Below are 25,032 nucleotides of genomic sequence, written 5' to 3'. Positions count from 1 at the left end.
AAAACAGCAATATCACACTGTAAATTCAGGCTATTCTGCAGTAAAGAAATAAGCAATAAATAGCATGCCGATAGTGTTACTGTCCCCACTGCAAACCAAACTTAGATCAATAGCTGTACAGAGAAGGTGTCTGTGATGAACGCAATACAAGTCAAACATTGGAAAGAAGAGCCAGCACACCAATGAGCTGCACTCACCTCGATTTCACACTTTACCATGGCAAAATTATTTGGAAATTTAATTTCTTGAAATTTTATCTCTGGATTGTGATCCTCGCAGCTCTCGTCCGCGCATTCCTCCTTTATCCTAGTCACGTGAAGATCCAATAAATTCTCCTCCTGCAGAACAAAGAGGAATAATGAATGAGTAATATATTGCAATGTGACAGCACCTGATCACAAGTGTTACGGGTTGCATTCTGTGACTGCATGCCAGTGCTTCAGCACAGGGCAGAAATTATGGAAATAATTAATAATAGATAATAGTACATTATGCAACGAGCCTATAATGATAGTAATTAAGACGCGAGTAGGTTTGTTTATGAAACGAGCGCAAGCGAGTTTCATAATTTTCATACGAGTGTCTTAATTACCATTATAGGCAAGTTTCATACGACTTTTTATGCTCGACCATATTTCTAACTTGAAATTATTCAGAAGTATTCATTTTATTCGTATCTAACTGAAGAGTGGAAGTGACCTTGTGCGTAGCTCGTAAATTGTGAGATGTGCGCAGACGCGAAAGTATTAATTTTTTCCGAAGAACGATAATGGCATTGACCTTCTTATAATCTACAGGATAACATGTACTAATTTTGATATAACCTGGAAATTGATTTAGAATTGAAAAACGAGATGACAAATTGAATTTATTTGAATATTATTTACAATTAACGCTAATAATTATAGTAACAGAACATAACCGTCTGCGACAGAATTGCATTTCCAGCCTCCGTGATGTTTCCCTCATTGTCTTTCGATTCCATATCAGAGTATAATCGAAGACCTGAACTTTAATGAATAGGTGTACTTTAATGACATGGATTAAAGGACTGCTACCAGGTGTATAATTACTACATTTCGGCATGGGCGAGCATAATAGTACATTATGCAACGAGCCTATAATGATAGTAATTACGACGCAAGTATGTTTGTTTATGAAACGAGCGCAAGCGAGTTTCATAATTTTCATACGAGCGTCTTAATTACCATTATAGGCGAGTTTCATAAGACTTTATATGCTCGACCATATTTCTAAATTGAAATTATTCGGAAATATTCATTTTATTTGTATCTATCTGAAGAGCGGACCTGACCTTGTGCAATACCTCGTAAATTGTGAGATGTGCGCAGACACGAAAGTATTGATTTTTTCCGAGGAACAGATCTCCACATTGACCTTGATAGCCTATAACCTACAGAGTAAACTAAATATTAACCTTGATATAACCTGGAAATTGATTTAGAATTGAAAAACGAGATGACAAATTGAATTTATTTGAATATTATTTACAACTAACGCTAATTATTATAGTAACAGAACATGACCTTCTGCGACAGTATTGAATTTCCAGCGTCCGTGACGTTTCCCTCGTCTTTCGATTGCATATCCGAGAATAATAAAAAACCTGAACTTTAATGAATAGGTGTACTTTACTGACATGCATTAAAGGACTACTACCAGGTGTATAATTACTACATTTCGGCATGGTCGAGCTTAAAAGATTTTAAAAGCAGAATGCGTCAAAAAAACGTAATACTTCACTTATCAGCGTGAATAAAATATAACTAAATCTGTACTGGATTCGAATTCATATTCTGCCTATATAACATAAAACATTTCCTATGCAAAGATTGTAATGTTTTCTTATTTAACTTGGATATTTTATTTTAGCAGTCAGCACTAACCCATAAGTTGAAAAGTACATATCGACTCAAAAAAATCCCAACACGTGTTATTAGCGCTGAAGTACAACAGGAGAGTCCACACCTGTGGAGTAACGGTTAGCGGGTCTGGCTGGGAAATGAGGTGGCCCGGGTTCGATTCCCGATTGGGGAAAGTTAACTGGTTGAGGTTTTTTCCGGGGTTTTCTCTCAACCCAATATGAGCAAATGTTGGGTAACTTTCGGTGCTGGACCCCAGACTCATTTCACCGGCATTGTAACCTTCATCTCACTCAAACGCTAAGTAAGCAAAGATGTTGATAAAGCATCCTAAAATAATCAACTAAAATAAAAATAAAAATATACCAGGGTAAACATGACTAATGTGTGTCGCATCAACGCAACATTAAAGTTTTTTTTTTATTTTTTTAATTGGTTATTTAACGACGTGTATCAACTACGACGTTATTTAGCGTCGATGAGATTGATGATAGCAAGATGGTATTTGGCGAGATGAGGCCGAGGATTCGCCATAGATTACCTGGCATTCACCTTACGGTTGGTGAAAACCTCGGAAAAACCCAGGATCGAACCTGTGTCCGAGCACAACTTCAGACTGGCAGACAATGGTCTTAATCGACTGAGCCACGCCGATGGCTCACAACATTTAATGAAGGTGCAGTGCATTTCATGATAATCTGTGGTACAGGCGTCTCTGATCTAGGCTATGTCTCCAACTCTTCAATGTTGTCCCCAATAAGGAACTACATATTGTCTGTATAAAATTAAATGACAAGATATTCACTGGTTACATACCAACAAACTAAAAGAACAATCCAGAATGCCTCTGTGCTTGTAATTTTCCACTTGTCATAACCAGAGAATTTTCAGATTTCATTAAGACAGAAGACAACAAAAATACACATTATTTTTTAGAACATCAAACAGAGACAATTATTTACAATAGCAGTACCACGTTAAGGCAGGCCTACAAACCTATTCATGTACTTTGGTTCTAGTCCAGTTATATTTACCATAAACAAAAGAAAAAATGAGTGCCGATTTTGCACCCAATAATGGTGAAAGCTGCTGTGAAAGTGAGGGAGGCGGGAGGGGGGTCATGCCAGGTGGAAGGGTTAGACTGCGGTGAGGGGCAGCACATACTTCTGATTTCCGTCAGTTTCCTTATTGGTCACAGAGGAAAAGGAGTTTTCGTAAGGTTGAATCAGTGACATGTAAGGTTAGGTTAGTTTAGGCTTTTGCTATGTTTTGCATATATTCCCAATTGAATCACTTATTTCAGAAACCAGTCAAACGCCAAAATAAGAAAAAATGAGATAATGGCGGCATGTTCTACGAGGGTATACATACATTTTAATGCTGAAAACAGTCAAATGCCGTCCTCCTGTAATGGCCAGGAATTACGTTGAATTTCGTGATTACGATAGAAACCAGTGAAGCAACACCGCTTGGCTAATTTCTGCAGTAAACTGCGGGTATTCTGTTCATAGTTTCGTGACCAACAGATTGAAAGAGTGTTTTGTTTATTGCAGTGTGTTTGTAATAATAACAATAGATCTATATCGTAGTGAAATGTCTCAAAGTTGAGAAGTCGAACCTGTACTTTAAAGGAAACGAGGAGTGGTAAACGAAAACGCTTATAAACGTAATACTATTTGCAATGCAAGGGCAAAGGAGAAGGCTATGTTTCTTATTCTGGCAGGAAAGTACCTCAGAAAACCAAGCCCGACATTTTCACTTCTAAGTGCAATGCGAAATGTTATTTAAATATTAATGAGGAAGTGATAAATGAAACATGAAGTTATTTTCATTGTCTTATAAATAAGAACTCTCAATATACTATATTCAGACTTTGGTTGAGGTTACTGAAGTTAACCGTATTCGTAAAAAAAAGAAGGTCCAGAGCAAGAGTTGGGTAATGAAAATGTTAATAAACGCACTTTTGAAAGATCTCATTCTTAGAATTATAATTGAAGTACTGTACTGGTGGTGTACTGAAACATGTTTGCAAAGATTGTGTTTGTGAAATTCCATGGTATTTCACATAACAGCTTAGGAGAATTTGTCATTTATTGCTTGAAAATATTACCCCTAAAGACATTACCGGTACAAATTTCCTTAAAAAAAAAATACAAGTTTTATAACAAAATCCTAAGCAATTCGAGAACTATGCCATAAAAATACGTTTGCACTACTCGTTTATTGTAGAAACCAGTTAAGTGAAAAACTATTTCGTATTTTTTACAGCTAAGTTAAAACGCACAAAATAATTTTCCTTAGATAAAAAGTATTGAAATATGTACTACTTTCAGCAAAAAAAATATTAAAACCACTACCAAACCATTCAGTCTAATGATAGCTAGTTTTTTTTTTTTTTTTTTTTACTTTCCCAGAATTGGCTAACTTGGCGCTTGACTGGTTTCTGAAATAAGCGATTCAATTGTCTAAGAATGTGTCCTCTCTTCTGCAGCATATAATTTAATTTCTAATCTTACACAGATCTAGAGTCTCGCAAATTTTTAAATGTGTTGTAAGTGATATGACTAGAGCCCTGCCTTCAGTCACTTTGGATACAAGTTAGGTATAAGTCGAGCATTTCTAACCTCACTGTGTACGGAGAGCCCTGTCAATCAAAACAGTGCAAGCAGCAGTAAATCATTCTCCCTGGTACTGTATTGTGTTTACATCTTGCATCTCTGTATGTGTACGTTGTGAACAGGTACGAGATATATTTTACAGTAGACATGCGACAAATTATAATTTTATAAGAGTCAATAAGAATAAACTATTTATTTTAAGTCAAACAAATATTAATTTTACAATAAATATAGTGCAATTATATAATGTAGACGTCATACAGGTTGCCATTATTAGTTGAAAAGACATACATCTCATTAAAAAAAAACTATATCTTCTATGAACTTTATGAGTGTGTACGCATTACAATGAATTATCATAAACATTTTCAGATTCACTTATGCGAGCTACAACATTTTCATAGCAGGACAGTTCAATGATATTTACGTAATTTTGTTACACAAGGAAGTTTTCTTTCTGTATATTTTTCCATGTATTCTTGAAAGTGACTATTTTCGATCTTTTCAAATGAAATATTCGCTATTACCAACATTTTACACAAGTCATTGTAAAATTCAAACCGGTTAGCAGGAAAGTCGGAAGTGGAAGGCACGTTTCCATGCTTTGTGAACAATTATGTTACACGTGTAACATGTGTTTTAGTGTTGCAATGTTTCTCCATAAAACACCGTTTGTTGGTTTTTTATTTCTATGTTGCATACCTTACAGAAAATGTTTTCTTCTTTCTGCATGATATCCTCGTTATTAAATTCTTCTATCTGGGCACTGATCGTCAAGGGCCTACCTTTGGTTTGTTTTGGCATGTTGACCGCGTACTTCATTCACTGAACAGCAGAATGCTGACAGAGGGTTGTGCCAAGGAGCTGTAGTCTATATACACGTACACCTCAGTGGGTTGCTTGGAACATTTAAGTGACAAAAGACAGGGCTCTAGATATGACGTGCGAAGAATTTTTCGTTTTTGAAATTAGAATTGAAGATCAATCCGCTTCCTGCTAATTGTGCTAAACTAGTTTCACAATTATCAATGGCAAAAGAACGTTTGCTAACGAACAAGTGGCAACAAGAAGAGATAACGGTGCAGACGCCATTGATTCCTCTAAATTGTTGAGTTTCAAGTCCAATGACTGCGAAGAAATTCTGTGAAGCAAAGTTAACGTTTTCCACGACGAAAGTGGAAGAAATTCACATATAAACCAGATGTGGACTTCTCAACGTTCAAAATTGTGTGTAAAACAGTACAATTCATGTTGATTGCTTCAGAAACTTTCCCATGACATGATATAGACACGGCATATATTACAAAAGATTCATTCATCAGGAAAATATGTGTGACATTATGCTTGAACAGATTTGAGTTTCAATCTTGCAGTAATTTGACTTAATCTAGTAGTAACATATAATAAGTAATAGGGCCTAATAATAATAATAATAATAATAATAATAATAATGATAATGATAATGATAATGATAATGATAATGATAATGATAATGATAATAATAATAATAATAATAATAATAATAATAATAATAATAATAATACTTACTGGCTTTTAAGGAACCCAGAGGATCATTGCCGCCCTCACATAAGCCCGCCACTGGTCCCTATCCTGAGCAAGATCAATCCAGTTTCTATCATCATATCCCACCTCCCTCAAATCCATTTTAATATGATCTTCCCATCTACGTCTCGGCCTCCCCAAAGGTCTTTTTCCCTCCAGCCTCCCAACTAACATTCTATAATGCATTTCTGGATTCCCCCATACGTGCTACATAATAATAATAATAATAATAATAATAATAATAATAATAATAATAATAATAATAACAATAATAATTCCAATAAAAATGATACCAATAAAAATGATAATAATAATAATAATAATAATAATAATAATAACAATAATAATAACAATAATAATTCCAATAAAAATGACACCAATAAAAATGATGATAATAATAATAATAATAATAATAATAACAATAATAATTCCAATAAAAATGATACCAATAAAAATGATGATAATAATAATAATAATAATAATAATAATAATAATAATAATTCCAATAAAAATGATACCAATAAAAATGATAATAATAATAATAATAATAATAATAATAATAATAATAATAATAAAAAAAAATGTAAAGGTATCCCCGTAACATGCCATGAAGGCACTTGGGGGCATGGAGGTAGAGCCCCATGCTTTCCATGACCTCGGCACTAGAATGAGGTGGTGTGGTCGGCACCACGCTCTGACCACCTTTTACCCCCGGGAAAGACCCGGTACTCAATTTTATAGGAGGCTGAGTGAACCTCGGGGCCGTTCTGAAAGTTTGGCAACGAGAAAAAATCCTGTCACCACCTGGGATCGAACCCCGGACCTTCCAGTCCGTAGCCAGCTGCTCTACCAACTGAGCTACCCGGCCGCCAATAATAATAATAATAATAATAATAATAATAATAATAATAATAATAATAATAATAATAATAACAATAATAATAATATAAATAATGACAATAATAATAGTTATGACGATGATGTTGATGATAATAATAATATTAACAACAGTAATAATAGTAATAGTGATGATAATGGTGATGACAATAATAATAATAATAACAATAATAATAATAATAATAATAATAATAATAATAAAATAATAACTACAATAAAAATAATAACAGTAAGAATGATAGCGATGATTACAATGATAATAATAATAATAATAATAATGACAATAATAATAATAATAATAATAATAATAATAGTGATGATGATAATAACAATAATAATAATAATAATTACAATAATAATAATAATAATAATAATAATAATAATAATAATAATAATAGCGAAACAAGAGCAGGAGAGACAACAATGGTAAGAGTAATGCAGTGATAATGTGAGCAGCTACACGTGTCCCTGGATTTCAGGTAAAAACCCTGGAAATCTTAAATTATAGTGGCAGTGTAACTTTATAGATTCGCACAATTAGTAACACAGGAATGAGAGAAATAAAAATGGGCTTACATCTGGTGACGGATTTCCCTCTTCTGTAACTGCGTCATCACATGACTGTACTGTAAAGGGGTCGACCTCGGGTTCCGTCTTGATAACGTCCATTACAACTGAAACCAGAAAGTCAGAAAATTACCCGTTTGCTGTTTATGAGCTGTTAACATAGCTACAGGTGTGCCCTGCATGGTAATTAACTATAATGCGCCGTTGACCCACATATGTCGCTTTTGTGCTCACAACTGTATTTGCATGGAAATGGGTGATTTTAGTGTTAACACTCGTATCGATGTTATGTATTGTGTCTGTTTTTGGCGATTTAAGCATAATATACTACGGTTATGGTGATACTATAATGGGGTTATAGGGACTTGCAGATAGTGCAAGTATTAATACACAAATATATAAATAAGAAACCATTTCATTTCATTTTCGTTGTTAGTAACTCTACAGCATTTATTGGTGCTTTATGGTTGTGCTAACAGATGGAGTTACTTTTCAACAATGTGACGCTGAAAACGTGTGTTTAGCGAGTCTTGATATTATGTTGTATTTTATATTTTTCATGACTGGCTAATTAATATTAACCCAGGACACTCACAATCACACCCACATTCATACAAATTCCCAGACTCTAGACACCTAGGTAATTTTTCTTCTTCGAGAAAAATTCACCGAGAGCCTTGCCCGGGAATCGAACCCGGAACCTCCAGATCTGGAAGACAGCATGCTGAGCAACAGACCAACGAAGCAGTCACACCATTTTAGTATCTTAGTTTTTTATTTATTTTTTTTTTCTCTCGTACTGTTGTTCGTTAGATGACATTAATAAATTAAATAAATAGTAAAGAAATAAATAAATAAAGGTTTTAAACTGGTTTGGCCATATCCAGGATAGAGTCTGTGAATGTCTTGTAGGAACAGTTTATCCATATTACCGTATTCGCGTCTAATCTATAAAATGTCAATGTGAAGTTTTGAACTATAATAACACCCTATACGGACATCTTCGTAAAATATACTTTGAGATAATTCCGCCGAGTTAGCTCTACCTTGGAACTAGGAGAGATGATGGTGCACAAGTTTTAATCATTAAATTGTGCACCAATATGCCTGGGTTAAATCCCAAATCTCTCCGCCGTGCATATGAAGAGAAGGCATGTCACTGTAGTATGAAATGATAATGCCACACAATAGTCCTAAGTGCTATCAATATGTATTCATTATGAGTCCAATAACTTTGTAAAAATTACTTTATTTAACACTGATTTCATATGTTAAAATCTTATTGGTTATAACATAGACTTGTTTTCACTTTAAAAAATAATATGTTAAATAACATAGTCCCTGCCTATATCAAGTGGCAATACAGAAAACCTTATGTTAATTGAAAAACCCTTCTTAGACTGAATACTGTATTTTAAATGTGGCATTTTGAATAGATATTATTATTATTAGTTTATATTTTCAGATTAGTCACTAAACATTGTGCTTGAGATAATGCCACTTCTAATCCTAAATACCATAAAAACCATTGCTTAGGAAAGTATACAAGCTGGCACATAGCACGATCGAAAGTAGGTCTCTGAGTGTCATGACAATTTCTGCCGCTAGGTTTGCCTCGCTGTGCTAAGAAATGATGAATAGTTCCATTACTAAGCATTGTGTATCGTGAAAATAGTTCGATTAATTGTGCATTACTGATCGAGTACGAAAATTATAAATGTGCCAAGCATATTACAGTCTTATTTGAGATTTATTGATGACTTGTTAAATATCAGTATGCAGATTTTCAGCGTCATTTAATGGAATTTACAATATTGGTTCCCGAAAGTCTGAATTTGTTGAATTAAAATTTTGCTTCCAAACTACATTGTTCATATGGTTCATTTACTTTGGCAAGTTGATTGTTTTCAGTTCCGTGTTTTTCCTTCAGATTTCGTTCCCTCTAATTTGTTATAATTGCTGAATGTGAACTACCGGTTTCTGCTACTTTGAGACATTATTATTATCATCATCATCATCAAATTCAAATTAATATAGTTCTTAGCTTGTCTTGCCTTAATGCAACCAGTAGCTTTATTCGAGGAAAAGAGTATGATTTACCATCATCATTTATAGTGGCGAAATATTCCACGACAATGGTTAATTATTACTGCTGAATATTGACACATACACGATTTGCATTATTTAGGATTCAACATACGCAGCTATGCGATGGTGTACCGAAAATTTTACTTTATGCTTTCATTAAATTGACATGTCATGAGCGACGACAGAAAACAGCTCAGGGGAGCGAGATTCAGACATTACTAAAAATGAAATGGGGATCAGGGAGAGCAGATGCGCATATACCTATGATCGGCAAATTCTAAAAAATAGTGTCCCTGAGATTCCAGAGATATTTGTTTGTTTTGGGAAATGGTCAAATTCGAAAACCATTTCTAATCACATATGTTGCAGTCTAACTTCCTAATTAATTTAATTCTAACTCCTAATTTAAAAACTGTTTACACACACTAAAATATCATAGCAATTGCTATTCCCACCCACTACTGGATTAATCTTGCACAGGATAGGGACCGATGGTGGCGGGCTTATGTGAGGGCGGCAATGAACCTGCGGGTTCCTTAAAACCCATTTGTAAGTAACAGGTTAATCAGCAGGCGTATTAGATATTTATTTCACTGCTGCAAGTTGTGCAAGAAAAATCGCACATTTGTACTAATCATGTATTGTGACTGCTGTTTGCTTTAGTAAAAATCATAACACTTCAACGTCAATATATTTTTAAAAAAGAAAGGGATAAGTTAGGCCTACTTACAAATGATTAAATTATGAAGTCAGGGAAATGGAAGGTAATACAGTACCTTAATTCAGTGCAACAATAATAATAATAATAATAATAATAATAATAATAATAATAATAATAATAATAATAATACTAATAATAATAAATGAATACCTGAAAAGGGTAGACTACAGTGTTCATGTAAAATATATTTAGTTTCTTTCATTATTTCCGAAAACGTACGATGTATGAATTGAACAACAGAAAGGTAGTACCTTAGTTTATAATATGTAATATCTTTTAATATCAAGAATGACAGCCTTTTATTGTAATATAATTGAGACGTAGAAATTTGGAAATTATGTCCATTGTCCATAAAATATCGTACGAAGCATTTAATAAGCAATGGTGAGTCCTTTAAGTGTCCCAAATGTCAATGTCATTTAAGCGTTCTGCTATGAATATTTAGTATAGAACAGCGCTCCGAGCGGCGGAATTGGCATTACGAGGGAACCACTTCAGACCAGTATTTCAAGCGCTATGCGCCAGCTTGTATAATCTCGTAAGCAACGCATTACACACACACACTTTGAGATAATATCAGTAGTAGCCTACATGAATAAATTACGAGTAATTTGTCACGACAGTTCAAAGATATTATCGAAATTATATCTTCTATATTATTTTAAGGAAGAATATTCAACGATGTTATGGTCTAACATTTACCAAGCAGAAGGTTCCCAGATCGAATTACGGTGGTTCCAATATAAGTAAAATTAAAATATATAAATTATTGTATTGATACTGAAGTGCAACGATAATAACACGGAGTGAGAAGGAAGAGTGGAAGGGGAAAGAGAGGGGGTGGGAAAAGGAGATGAAAGAGAAAATGTTTAAAATGTTATGTTTTATTTAACGACGCTCGCAACTGCCGGTGTGCCGGAATTTTGTCCCAAAAGAGTGGTTTTCAATACCAGTAAATCTACTGACATGAGCTTCTCGCATTTAAGCATACTTAAATGCCATCGACATAGCCCGGGATCTAATCCGCAACCTCGGGCACAGAAGACCAGCACTATACTCTCAGTGTCATATGAAAAACGGGTGAATTCAAATATAACACAACGCGGTATTATGGTTAATTAACTTCAACAGAAACGTACGCGAAACAGAAGAGATCATTACCAGTATCATGTATTTATTTGGCATAAGTTAGAATAATCATAATTCCAACATGCAATAATTGGCTGCAAATTGAGAATATTTAAAAAATTTCGTCGTTTCCACAGTGACAAACACGCATCTGGGAGTAAACTTCTCTGAGTCAATAGTTTTCAATCCTCAGTCAACATTGAAAGATCTAAATAATCAACTTGAAACTCTTACCTCGTCACCTTTTCTTCATGCAGACCAGAAATATTGTGTTCTAAATACCTCCATCTGTCCTTCCTTAATATATCAATTTCAAACCATCCCTTCTGAACTTATACCAAAAAAGTTCTTGGATGACGCAGACAAATTAATAAAAAGTGCACTGAAAGAGGTACTGAATCTGCCTACAGACATTCCTGATGCAATGATTTATAGTCCCAGGAAGTACGAAGGACTAGGAATTTTTCAAACAAAATGGGAAGCACTACTACAACAAATTAATGCCCTTCGATGTTTACACAAATCTCAAAACCCATACATCATACAAACACGTCAGGTTCATGAGGAGAGCATTAGATGTGCCTAATCTCTGAACATTGTTTCAGAAGATGCCTTATTTCATAAGAATGAACATTTCTTAAATGTTACAAAGATTCGTAACCTTCTGAGGAACAGAGAATTTGATATTTGGTGTCGTCATCCACAGAAAGGGAAAGGCGTAGTTTTATTTAAACAATATCCTGGTGCCAACAAATGGATTTGTAAACACGAAGGACTCTCCAACAGCGAATGGCGCGATGGCATTAAAATGGTTGGAAATGTTACTGCAGTACGTGCTGTGCCGGGAAGATCTCAGGACAACCGTTGTAGGCATTGCCACAAAGAGGTTCAAACTCTTGCACACGTCCTGGGATCCTGTCCGCACGGCGAAGCTCTGTGAAACGCTAGACACCACCAAGTACGATCAATTATAGCCACTGCCCTTAAAGATGCCAATTACAACACCTTTGAAGTACATGGTCTCTCCGTCACTGGAAGTACACGGCACATAGATATAATAGCTTTCAAGGAATCTACAAGATCTGAATACATAATTGATCCCACTGTGCGTTTCGAAACGGATGAGGAACAGCCAGCAGAAGTGGATATTGAAAGAAAGAATATCTACAATCCTACCATTCCCTATTACCTAAAAAAATACCAGCTAAAAGAGCTTGAAGTAATCGGACTTCTGGTTTGGAGCAAGAGGTACCGCTACTCTCTTCATGAAAGATGTGTTTAAGAGGCTTGGAATACCTACATCTATTATTCCGATTGTAACCTTAGCTGCATTGAAAGGATCAATTGCTCTCCTGAAGAATCACCTATATTCGAAATCAAACTAAGTTCAGTAGTATTCTTTACTTTTTTGTAACACTTACCTTTCTAAAAATTGGTATATTTCCACTAATCTCAAAAAAAAAAAATTATTTGCAGCTCTGTACTTGTAAGAATTTCATTGTTAAAACAAAATTAATGGTTTTTCATGAACTTGTAAAAATTTCTATGGTTAAGTACTCTTTGTCCCTTGTGGCAGCTCACGAATGGTGAGAAGATACATAAATCATGTTATTGCCAAATTAATGTGGAACCATTCGACACGAGAAACAATCTGCCGATATAATTTAGATTCAACCTTGCATTGCAGTAACATTTCAATACAAATGTACGAAAATTAAGTTAAACATAACATGAGGATGTCTTGGCTTGCATAAGAGTTGCAGATCAGCGAGCATTCCCAATAATGAAAATGTTCCACACTCATATCATACTACCTGTGGCAATTAAGTCCAAGTTTCTAATATTTCAGCTCTTCAGTCTACAATAACGAAGCAAGAATTTCTGAATATGGGATATGTTAAAAGTGCACCATTTTCAATGTTATAGAATTAACGATTTGAAGTGTATGCAGATGCTCTAAAACGTGCGAGAAAACAAATAAGCCTAACATCTAAAGTAGTTCAGTAGAACAGGCTCGTTTTGTAAATCTCCTGCATCAACAAGGCTGTGAAACTCGACTTTTCAGCTCCGCACATGCGCTTTAGGTTCTTCATTCTTCATTTCGTCACGATTGCTCGTATTTTCGTAATGTATTTGTCTACGACGATTGATTACATATTTACTGTTTCATAGTTATATTCTATGAATGTATGCCTACTTAACACGTGTTATTAAATATTAATATCTTAACACTGAAAACGCGAGAAAATATTTTATCTGTTCTCATATTTCTCTCTTTCAGAATTGTTATCTAAGATGCTATTTGTAGGCAGCTATTACACAGTTTAATACATATAGTCGCGCAACTCATATGTATAAAATACGCCAACGTTAGACAGCTGGCACAACAGTAGCGCTCTAACGGCAGGCAATTTAAAAGTAGTAGTGGCTGATAGTCAAAATAATGAGTGTGCTACAACCTCTATATCGGCCTAATGTATAAACTTATATATATTTATTTTAAAATGAGACTCCCTAGTGACGAAATATGGAGTACATACGACGTTCCTTCCTACTGCAGAAATTGTCAATTATCCTGGTGTTGAACGTCTAGGACATCATACTATTTTCTATTGACAATATTGCAAGAGCGGTGAGGCGATTCTGAAAATTTCTGATGAAACTTGCATCTGGGGACCTTAAATGATGTACACAAAAAATTGTTCTTTCTCCGACACATATCGTCAAGTGAGATGTACTGCCTGATAATACAAGTACCGGTATATATCAGCCACAACTTCAATCAGAAGACAGGACATCAATAACCCCTAGAATAACAGAAAAATTGCAACTAATCAGAAACTCATACACGAAATAGGTATAACAAAATGACAACCTGAAGCTTCCTTTTTTCTATGACTAATCTGTAGGTAAAAACATCAAAAGCTGAACTTCAAACCTGCGTTGGTATGTAAGATAGCATGAAACATGTAGTGAGCAGTCACATTTCAGACATATCCTACTGCAATTCTTGAAGCATTGTCTGTAGTGCTGTTGCTTTTTTCTGTTGGCTTTGTTGTCAAACTGAAGGTCCGCCACAAAATGCTCCACACTATCATAATGAATATAAAATAGCACTTTCCATTTCTTAGTGGACCTGCCTTTTGATGAAACATCTCGTTTATTTGAATTCAGAATGGAATTTACTACATTTCTTCTAAAACTCAAATGATCCAATTTGCCGCCAACCCTCCTGTATATTGTCCGCGCAACTTATCTAGGCACCTGGGTCCCCTAGTGCTCTCTCGCTGCCCCATAGCTATCTGCTGGCTCCTGACCGTCGCTGCAGCAGTTGTACGTACAGTTACAAAAATATCATTCGGTATTTAATTTCAGTGCGTTCCATTGGATATGGTAGGTGAAAGTATTTAACAAACATAAATAAATTACATTTTTCTTCTTCTGTGTGCAATACAGTATGATCACAACTGCAATTATTACAATATTCGTATCTGGCCGTCAGCTACTGATGGTAAGCGATGCATGAAGTCTTTAACTAGAAGCACAGGTCTGTAGTTGTTGGGTTTCTAAAAAGTTCACTTTTACATACAGTCATTATCAATATTCTTCTTCTTCCTCCTCCTCTTCCCTTCTTCATTATCATCACCATCATCATCATCATAGTCATCACTTCTGGTGTCGTCTAGACGTATTATAAAATCCATAAATTATTAGGGATGACACGTGAAGCAAGTAAAGAGATATGTTTCGAAATAAATCCCGAAAAGACAAAGTATATGATTATGTCTCGTGACCAGAATATTGTACGAAATGGAAATATAAAAATTAGAAATTTACCCGTTGAAGAGGTGGAAAAATTCAAACACAGCAACAGTAACAAATGTAAATGACACTCGGAGGATATTAAACGCAGAATAAATAGGGGAAATGTCTGCTATTATTCGGTTGAGAAGCTTTTGTCATCCAGTCAGCTCTCGAATAACCTGAAAGTCAGAATTTATAAAACAGTATCGGTTATTCTGTATGGTTGTGAAACTTGGACTCTCACTTTGAGAGAGAAACAGAGGTTAAGGGTGTTTGAGAATAAGGTGCTTAGGAAAATATTTAGGGCTAACAGGGGTGAAGTTACAGGAGAGTAGAGAAAGTTACACAATGTAGAACTGGACACATTTTATTCTTCACCTGACATAATTAGAAAAATTAAATCCAGACGTTTGAGATGGGCAGGGCATGTAGCACGTATGGGCAAATCCAGAAATGTATATAGACTGTTAGTTGGGATGGTGGAGAGAAAAAGACCTTTGGGGAAGCCGAGACACAGATGGGAGGGTAATATTAAAATGGATTTGGAGGTGCGATATGATTACTGTAGAGACTGAATTAATCTTGCTCAGGATAGGGACCGATGGCGGGCTTATGTGAGGGCGGCAATGAACCTCCGGGTTTCTTAAAAGTCGTAAATAAGTTAGTAAGACATTTCTCTTTTGCCTCTTGATCGCAACAAACCACTGACCTTATTATATCCTTCTCCTTACTGTGTACGCTAAATTAAAATTAAATTATGGTTTATTTAACGACGCTCGAAACTGCAGAGGTTATATCAGCGTTGTCGGTGTGCCGGAATTTGTCCTGCAGGAGTTCTTTTACATGCCAGTAAATCGACTGACATGAGCTTTTCGCATTTAGACACACTTAAATGCCATCGTCCTCGGCCGGGATCGAACCGGCAACCTAGAATATAGAAGGCGCGTATAACCTTGTTGCATCTCGTATTACTACCGGCCATTGCATAAATATGTCTTCACAGAACGCAAAATTACTGTAAGTACAGAACACACTAAGCAAGCAAATGTATTTTACCCGCCTCGTAGACCATCCTTCCCTCTCCTGCCCCGCTACTTCTAGAAGCGACCCCTCTACTCCCCGCACCACTCTTTTTTAACTGCCCAGATAAGTTTCGCGGACAGTAGTTGCCATGTGTTTTGTTCTGCCAGACCTATGATGTACGCAATCATTGGAAAATAACATTATTTCCTCCAACTGACACATCACACGAAACTTTTAACATTTTCATCAGCTCGATCGATGCCGTCCATTCCTTTGTTAACCAGAAGAATATTAGGTCCTTTATCCGTCGTAAGTTAGCAAATAAATTATCAGTAAGAAGTTGATATGGCATGTCCCGAATAGGAAGTTGATCAGCATACGATATATCACAATGCTATATCCCAAACCTTCATCTGGATACATGTCATTACACGTTCCTGTCCTTGGAATGGTTCAACCCATATCATATATCCATCTCTGGTACCTCCAGCCCAGAACTTTAACCCGAAACGAAGGTGAACCCACATTGGAAGTTCTTGCAACAGAAAATTGAAGTTGAGATCTATAGGCCTACTAGTGTAAATAGGGACCTAATATCCGGTAAGATGTAAAGAGGGGCAAAACACATGTTTTTTGAATAGGTTTAGGTAAATTTACATTATCGATAGCTGATGAAGGTACCGGTGAAATAATTATTACCTATTCTCATAGCTGTGAACCTGGAAGGCGATCAAGATTTTGGCAGTCTTTTGGTCCTGAATCCTTATAATTAGTCATATTTACTGCAGGTAATGCAGTAATGTCATAAGAATAAATTTCGGGATCATCATTCCCTTCAAGAAACTCTAAAAGCTCACTTAGAGACAGAGCTATTCTAAAACACAAAATAAGTTGTATTTTCCTGACGTCCTCTTATGAGAATGTGCTAATTCATCTCAAAATTATTGAACTCTATTATGACGAAACTAAACAACAAACTATCAAACACCATCTCCGGAATTGAATCTAACTCGCAATTAAAACGTTAACCAGCGTATAGGTAATTAAGTATGGACACTTCGCGTCGGTACCTTTGATGTAGCCGGACTGATTTCAGTAACCTTCAAGCCAGCTAGAGCGTGAGATTCTGCTTTCTCCCCAGAGTTGGCGCTGACATCACACCAGCTAGCAGTCGACACAGCAGAAATATAATACATATGAGTAGCTTAATATTAAAGACGGACAACTGATCTCAATCGAAATTTAGATAGCTGTGGTTTTTTATACAATTTTTCATGCTCTTTCCAGTTCTAGTGAGACCACATGCAAACTCTAACACTACATTTATAAAATAAATTGTGTTAAATATTACAAAGAACACTGTGAATTAAAAAATTGCCTCTAGATCTAAACTATGGAGTCGACAGATGTCCGTCTTAGATATTAAATGACTCATATAATTAATACATCTGGGTACATTATGTACTCAAATAAAATAAATTGGATCCATTAAATAATAAATCCGTCATTAACTGTAATGTATAGCCTCTAGAGGTCCTTTATAATTAGAGTTGAGACATTGACCCCAACAACAATTAAAATATGTAATGATTTGATAGCACTGAAAATGGAAAAACAAAACTCTTATGTGAAGTAAAACCATATACCTATATTATATTATATACAAATATTAAACAAATTTGATACTTAATTTTATAATGTATTATATTATGTTATATAATATATTATATCTGAAATATAAAAAAAATATTATTACAACTAATTTGTCACTGAGAATTGAAAAAAAGCTGTTAATTTGAATTTATTTGAAGCAAAGCGTTACTGGAATATGCAATAAGGTAGGCGATGTTTGGATCCTGTGTCTCAGCTCTATACTCAATTATTATCTTAGCGTATGCTCGATTGCACTAACCTCTAGCGCTTGAAAGTGGATCTGAACGCTGGCGCACAGGGATACAAAACACAGGAAAATTCGCTCAGTGTCCATTCTTTATAATCCTTATTTGCTGGTTAAACCGTTTGTAAGAACACAGTAATCACTCTTCTATTACAACATCACTAATTTCAGCCATGGAAAATACGCAGCACCTGTTAATATTACGATAACTCTTAACACTCCTCAAACAGATGCAAATTATTAACAGGTTCATAAACCTTGCGAAAGCAAATTGGGATCATTAAAATAATCCCTACCTATGTTGCCAGATGACCTAAAAGACATATTATTAGTGCGTCCTCATATGAGGACGTGAAGAAAATCTGAGTTAATGCATGCAACAGAGCAATTACGATGTGCGCTATGGTCCACAACATAAACCCTATTGGAGTAAATTGTGACACCTGAGTAACATAAATATTTATATTAAAATTAAAATGTGTCCTGCGCCATAGTGGCGTGGTCAGACATCATGGCCTATACATGCTCTACGGAATAAATGTTTGTTCGAATGCTCACGGCGTAGGAATCTTCTCATTACATTTTGGCCTGCGAATGGGATTAATGGCTACCGAGTATCGTGATGAATTTGGGGAAATATGATAGGACGCGATATCCGGTTGCTGACATGACTTAAATGACTGAGGGGATCATAATAACCACAATTCTCTATCCTACTGGTTGGATGATCGTTAACTTCACATGAGTCGCATTTTGACGGGTGTCCAGCAATCTGCTGCTCAGGATGAACATTCTTGGGCTCTTAGTATTAGTTGTGCAAGACAATGTAAAGAAAAACCATACATAATCAACTGACATAAATAGAATTATTAATTATAATGTTGAAAACACAGACAATAAATGTCCTATGACTGCGTTGCAAACTGAATTATTCTGTGCACTTCAGAGACTTAAAAGTACTGAGTTAGTATAAGCAAATAACTGTTTCGTATACGTATAAAATATTTCCTCTCTGTTTTGCAAAAACCTAAAATCAGTTTCCATGCCTTCCAAAATAGTAACCCGTTACTGAGCTTAATGCTTCAGCATATAGGTTATATCGAATTCTATAGTCTTCAATATCGTATCCAATATTCATTGCATTGGTAGCCTTAAACTTGAAAATAGGTAATAGACACAGAATTCGGTTATATTAAGTTTAGAACATTCACAAAAGTATCCTTCTTTTCTGTAAGGATAATATACTCACATATTTTTATTACTATAAACAGAAAATATGCAAATAATAATTGAACAAAGCCTAAATCGAACTTGTCACAAATCGAATAGTTGGATCGCTCAGTGCGATATGATGCAATGAAGAGAAATGAGACTACACCTAAAATAAAAAAGAAATCATAGGGTTGTGAAAATGATTTCGTAAAAACTTAATAGAAATATTTAAGTGGTCCACTAAATTTTAAAATAATACAATTTTAAGTAACGAATTTAGAGTATAGCTACTCCTACTCCAAATTGTGCTTGGCTGTAGGTGAATAAACTTTTTACGGACATTACACCGAAAACCTACTAGCTTATGTGGAGACGTAGATGGTCAATAAAAAGTGCTCTTGTTGAAAACGTTTTGCCACACATAGTTCACTTAAATAGTTTATCAGAATGCGTGCATAAATGTCTCGTCAGAGAAGTCGATTCTGTAAAACAATTGTCAGTAACATCGCATTCGAAATGCTCCTCGCCAGAATGCAATTTGAGAGAAGTCGTGTGTGCATAACACATCCCACAAACATGACACTTGAATGGCTTGTCACCAGAATGTCTACGGATATGAGTTATGAGAACATCCGACCTTGTAAAACATTTCTTACCAACATCGCATTTGTATGGCCTCTCGCCAGAATGTGTTCGAGCATGCATTCTGAGAGTATTGCTGCGTGCAAAACGATTGCCACAAACATCGAATCTATAAACATCGCATTTGAATGGCTTCTTGCCAGAATGTGTACGTACATGCAATCTCAGAGTGTTCGAATGAGCAAAAATACATTTGAATGGCTTCTCGCCAGAATGTGTACGCACATGTACTGCGAGATTACCTAAGCGCGCAAAACATCTCTCACAATCATCGCATTTGAATGGCTTTTCGCCAGAATGCGTACGAATATGAGCTTTGAAATGTCGTAATAATCTATAATTCTTTCCACAGGTATCACACTGAAATCTCTTTTTGGCTGTGTTGGTGCTCAAATGCATTCTCGGGCTTTGGAGACTCTGTGACAACTTTCTTCTATAGGATTGACTGCAGAGTTGCAGTTGAGGTGCACTATCTATGACAGGATTCTCTGAGCGACCATTTTCGATTCTTCTGCGGTTCAACTGTGGCATTCTAATTTCCTCCGTGTTCAAAGAGCTGTAAGCAAAAATTCCCTTAGTGGAAGTTACGATTATTACAAGAAAGACTATGAACATGGTCACTAAAGACGTGAACTATCGTAAAATACTAAACTATGAAAAAATATAGGGATTAAGCGTGGAAGATTCTGTTAGTAATATTGTACAGCTCCGCTGTAAGAAATGAAATTGGCTGATTAAAGCGAAATATAGACACGTGGAAGTAATGAGAGAGGAAGCAGCTCATGAAAATTACACTTAGGAGAGACTGTTGTACTTTCAAACTCTTTCCACAGTTTATTTATTTTTTTAATTTTGGGAAATGAAATTATTTAAATGAAAAATAGCTTCTAACAATAAAATAATTGAAGATTCCTTTAGAACTTCCTGTATCTATTTTCCTGTTCTGCAGATCTGTTACGGAAGGAAAAAAAATAAACCGACAGGATAAGTAACATGTTCATGCGTATGATTATCTTCTTTTAAGATTTGTTTGCCATTCTCCACATTCCTGTTTGTGCAACATCTTGCAATACACACATCTCCCTTTTCACATCTCTCTTTACATATCTCCAGTGTCTCTTTTGTCCAATATTGCTGTATCAATGATAACAAAAACTTGTATACAATAGCAAAGGTTTTTCCTTTTTTAGACTGGATCAATTTTACTTCATCCATGGTTGTGGCTTAGTGGGATGTAAAAAAATTGTACAACATTGTAAAAATTGTAGAAAATTACTAAATTGTAAAACTATAAAAATTTGTAAAATTTGTAATTGTAATATTGTAAAATGTTGACATGTTCCACATGTTAAAGCTTCATTGCTCATGTAAGATCTATGGAATAAAATAAATGAATGAATGAATAGTGTACTTTATAGGGGAAAGAGGGTAGCCGTTTCCATAGTTTCGATGAACAATGAAACAGGAAGCTAAGAAGACTGCTGATGGGTATTAAAAAAAGTGGACAATAAAAAAGTGGACAATAAAAAGTGGACATAAATTAAAGTAAACTTAAATGAAAGTGGACATATATAAGAGTGAAATTAAATGAAAGTGGACAAAAATAGAACTGGACATAAATAAAAGTGGACATAAATAACAGTAGGAATAAATAACAGTGGACATAAAAAATATTGGACATAAATAAAAGTGGAAATAAATGAATGTCGACGAAATAAAAGTGGACATAAATGAAAGCGGAGATATGTCCACTTTTATTTATGTCCGCTTTTTATAAATAAAAATGGACATAAATAAAAATGGACATAAATAAAAATGGACATAAATAAAAGTAGACATAAATTAAAGCAGACATAAATAAAAGTGGACATAAATGAAAGTGGATATAAATGAAAGAGGACATAAATAAAAGTGTAAATAAATGAAAGTGGACACAAATAAAAGTGGACAAAATAAAAGTGGACATAAATGAAAGCGGACATAAATAAAAGCGGACATGAATGAAAGTGGACATAAATAAAAGTGGACATAAATGAAAGAGGACAAATAAAAGTGGACACAAATGAAAGCGGACATAAATAAAAGCGGAAATAAATGAAAGTGGACATAAATGAAAGTGGACATAAATAAAAGTGGACATAAATAAAAGTGAACATAAATGAAAGTGGATATAAATGAAAGAGGTCATAAATAAAAGTGTAAATAAATGAACGTGGATATACATAAACGTGGACATAAATGAAAGGGGATATAAATGAAAGTGGACATAAATAAAAGTGGACATAAATGAAAGTGTAAATAAATGAAAGTGGACATACATAAAAGTGGACATAAATGTAAGTGGACATAAATGAAAGGGGATATAAATGAAAGTGGATATAAATGAAAGAGGTCATAAATAAAAGTGTAAATAAATGAAAGTGGACATACATAAAAGTGGACATAAATGAAAGTGAACATAAATGAAAGGGGATATAAATGAAAGTGGATATAAATGAAAGTGGACATAAATAAAAGTGGACATAAATGAAAGTGGACATAAATGAAAGGGGATATAAATGAAAGTGGACATAAATGAAAGTGGACATAAATGAAAGAGAACAAATAAAAGTGGACATCAATGAAAGTGGACATAAATAAAAGTGGACATAAATGAAACTGGACATAACAGTCATGGACCCAAGAAAATGGACACACATAAAATGTGGCCATAAATATTAGAGACGTAAGTCATATGGGCATGGTTTGAATGGACTTAACGTCTTGGAAGCAGTATTTTAATATAACTTAGATCTTTTCAGTATCAAAATATCTAGTCTATATCAATAACAATCACATTCCGGTACATCTATCAATCTTTATACAGCACAATACCACATCGACACTCCCAAACTTCAGCCTTCTCGATCTTGTGTGTCTTCTATATATAACTCCCTATCCTCATTGCTTTCATTAAGTCTTCCCCCTTCCATAACGTACGTGATCTACCACTTTTCAGTTGCCCTGGTGCTTCCCATTAGTAGACACTTTTTGGTCTTCTTTCAAACTAGTTCATAGTGAATGGCAAAATCATTCCACACCATAATACATTGCAAATTAATGCTGTATGTGATATTAATGAAGCAATGTAAGAAAGGACAGCGTGAAGACACGCTCGCCACACTCACCTATCGGTCAGAATCTCATTCTCCTTTATTGAAACTTCCTTTTTCAGCTCATTCTTTACTGTGTCTAGGTCATACAACTTTTTCTGAAATACAAAGATGAAAGAGAACAGAAATGATGCATCTGTAGTTAGAGTAAAATTATTTTCATGCAATATACTTACTTTCAAATCCAACTGAGTCCAAGTAGAAATTTCAATAAGAGAAGAAAACGCAATGAGTTATGCGAAAGTCAAAATTTGTTCAATTTTGTAAAAATCCCCCCCCAGATTGTCCCACCATCGCTTCAGTTACAATGTGTAGTATGGTTTGGTGAAGAATAATTTAACTGATCAATACATTTTCGACGGTCGTCTTATGGGGTAAAGGTACGAGGCGCATCCAGAAAGTATGTGTCCCTATTAAAAAAAATGCCACACACTTTCAGGAAAACATTTACTGGCAACAGGTACAGCAATGTTTCAGCTAGTTTTCAACAAAGTCACCATCAGAATTGAGACACCTGTCGTATCGTGGGATCAACTTTTGTATCCCTCTGTCGTGGAACTCTGCCGCCTGTGAATGGAACCAGCGTGTGACAGACGTCTTCAGCTCTTCGTCGTTGCCAAAACGGTCACCTGAGGACAGGAATTTCTTGAGGTGTAAGAAAACGTGAAAATCGCTGGGAGCAAGATCAGGACTGTAGGGTGGATGATCAAACAACTCCCAGCCAAATTCCGTCAAAAACAGCTGCTGTGCACCGAGCCGTATGTGGACGAGCATTGCCATGGAGGAGCACAACATCTGCAGTAAGCATTCCACGCCTCTTGTTTTGAATGGCACTGTTTACTGTTTACTCCTAACTTTTGCGGAATACAATGCAACGGTATATTGCTTAGCGTGCACTGATATATTTGCAGTTACTTACCTGCTTTGGGCCCTAAATCTTAAGCACTATGTTAAACCAAATTTAGCACAGAATAATTCGTTCTATACAGCAAATATATAAACACCTAAAAGAATATTCTAGAAAGGATAACTAAGCTAGCTGGATAGCAATTCATATAGAAGACCGTGACACATAGGTTTCTGGATACTTATTCCCAGTAATGTGAACATTAGCTCAGTGGTAGAGCGCTGGTACGTTCAACCAGAGGTCCCGGATCGATACCCGGCCCCGGAACAATTTTTCCCTTGAAATTATTCAGATCTGCTTTACAGGGAGCTTCACCTGAAAGACTAGGTTTGCATAATATATACGTTACTCTGTACGTTAACAGAAAACCACAATTCCAAGTCACACAGAGATTGTGTGCACTCGTTGTGGGTCTCTGGCGTTTCGTCAGCCCACGCGCGTTGTGTGGATATAAAGGGAAAAGTTGAGACGGTGTCGGGTGGAATTCCCGGGTAGCTCAGTGGTAGAGCGCTGGTACGTTCAACCAGAGGTCCCGGGATCGATACCCGGCCCCGGAACAATTTTTCCCTTGAAATTATTTGGATACACAATGCCTATATACAAATTCATCATTGCTAAGGAGTTCCTAAGCCTCTGAGACGATTATCGGGATGAGCCCTAAAAGAAATCGTCCACGACTTACATTTCTTTGCCCATAGAGATTCCGTTAATATTGCAAAGAATTTTCCACAAAGATGCGCTGGCTTAGCTTCGTACATTACCCTGTTACTTGAGAGACGTTACTCCACTTTCTTCGCACAGGGGACTTTTACAGTTCAAACTTACAAATCCAGGTGTTTCTTGTGGCGGTCTTAGGTCAGCCTTCGAACATCACACTTGTCATATGAGCGAGTTTACTGGACTCCACTGGCACTGTGAGAGAAGAATTTC

The 25,032-nt window shown here is 35.4% G+C and overlaps 2 protein-coding genes across 5 annotated transcripts in view; both read right to left on the bottom strand.

The window, feature by feature from the left end:
* LOC138691781 (zinc finger protein 493-like) overlaps window positions 1–13,475 on the bottom strand; it is a 75,731-nt gene extending 62,256 nt beyond the window's left edge. For both annotated transcript variants that reach the window (XM_069814168.1, XM_069814162.1), the window contains exons 1-3: window positions 13,280–13,475; window positions 7,538–7,635; window positions 198–338 (exon numbers count right to left, since the gene is read on the bottom strand). In XM_069814168.1, coding sequence (XP_069670269.1) covers window positions 198–338; window positions 7,538–7,630 — 234 coding nt within the window. In that variant the 5' untranslated portion in view covers window positions 7,631–7,635; window positions 13,280–13,475. The remainder of the gene's footprint in view (window positions 1–197; window positions 339–7,537; window positions 7,636–13,279) is intronic.
* Window positions 13,476–15,084: 1,609 nt separating this feature from the next.
* The window catches only part of LOC138691780 (zinc finger protein 235-like), a 187,164-nt gene continuing 177,216 nt past the window's right edge, over window positions 15,085–25,032 (bottom strand). The window contains exons 6-7 of one of the 3 annotated variants that reach the window (XR_011329960.1): window positions 23,211–23,293; window positions 19,107–20,599 (exon numbers count right to left, since the gene is read on the bottom strand). Coding sequence is in view for 2 of the 3 variants with exons in the window: in XM_069814160.1 (XP_069670261.1) it covers window positions 23,275–23,293 (19 nt within the window). In the remaining variant the exon portion in view is untranslated. Of the gene's footprint in view, window positions 15,449–19,106; window positions 20,600–22,401; window positions 23,294–25,032 lie in introns of those variants that run through there. The other 2 variants (XM_069814161.1, XM_069814160.1) reach the window with 2 other exon arrangements.

This window comes from Periplaneta americana, chromosome 16 (genome assembly GCF_040183065.1).
Source record: "Periplaneta americana isolate PAMFEO1 chromosome 16, P.americana_PAMFEO1_priV1, whole genome shotgun sequence".
In the NCBI taxonomy this organism is placed as follows: Eukaryota; Metazoa; Arthropoda; class Insecta; order Blattodea; family Blattidae; genus Periplaneta; species Periplaneta americana.
The sequence above is the reverse complement of the archived record's forward strand: the minus strand, read 5'-3'. Positions and strand labels throughout refer to the sequence as shown.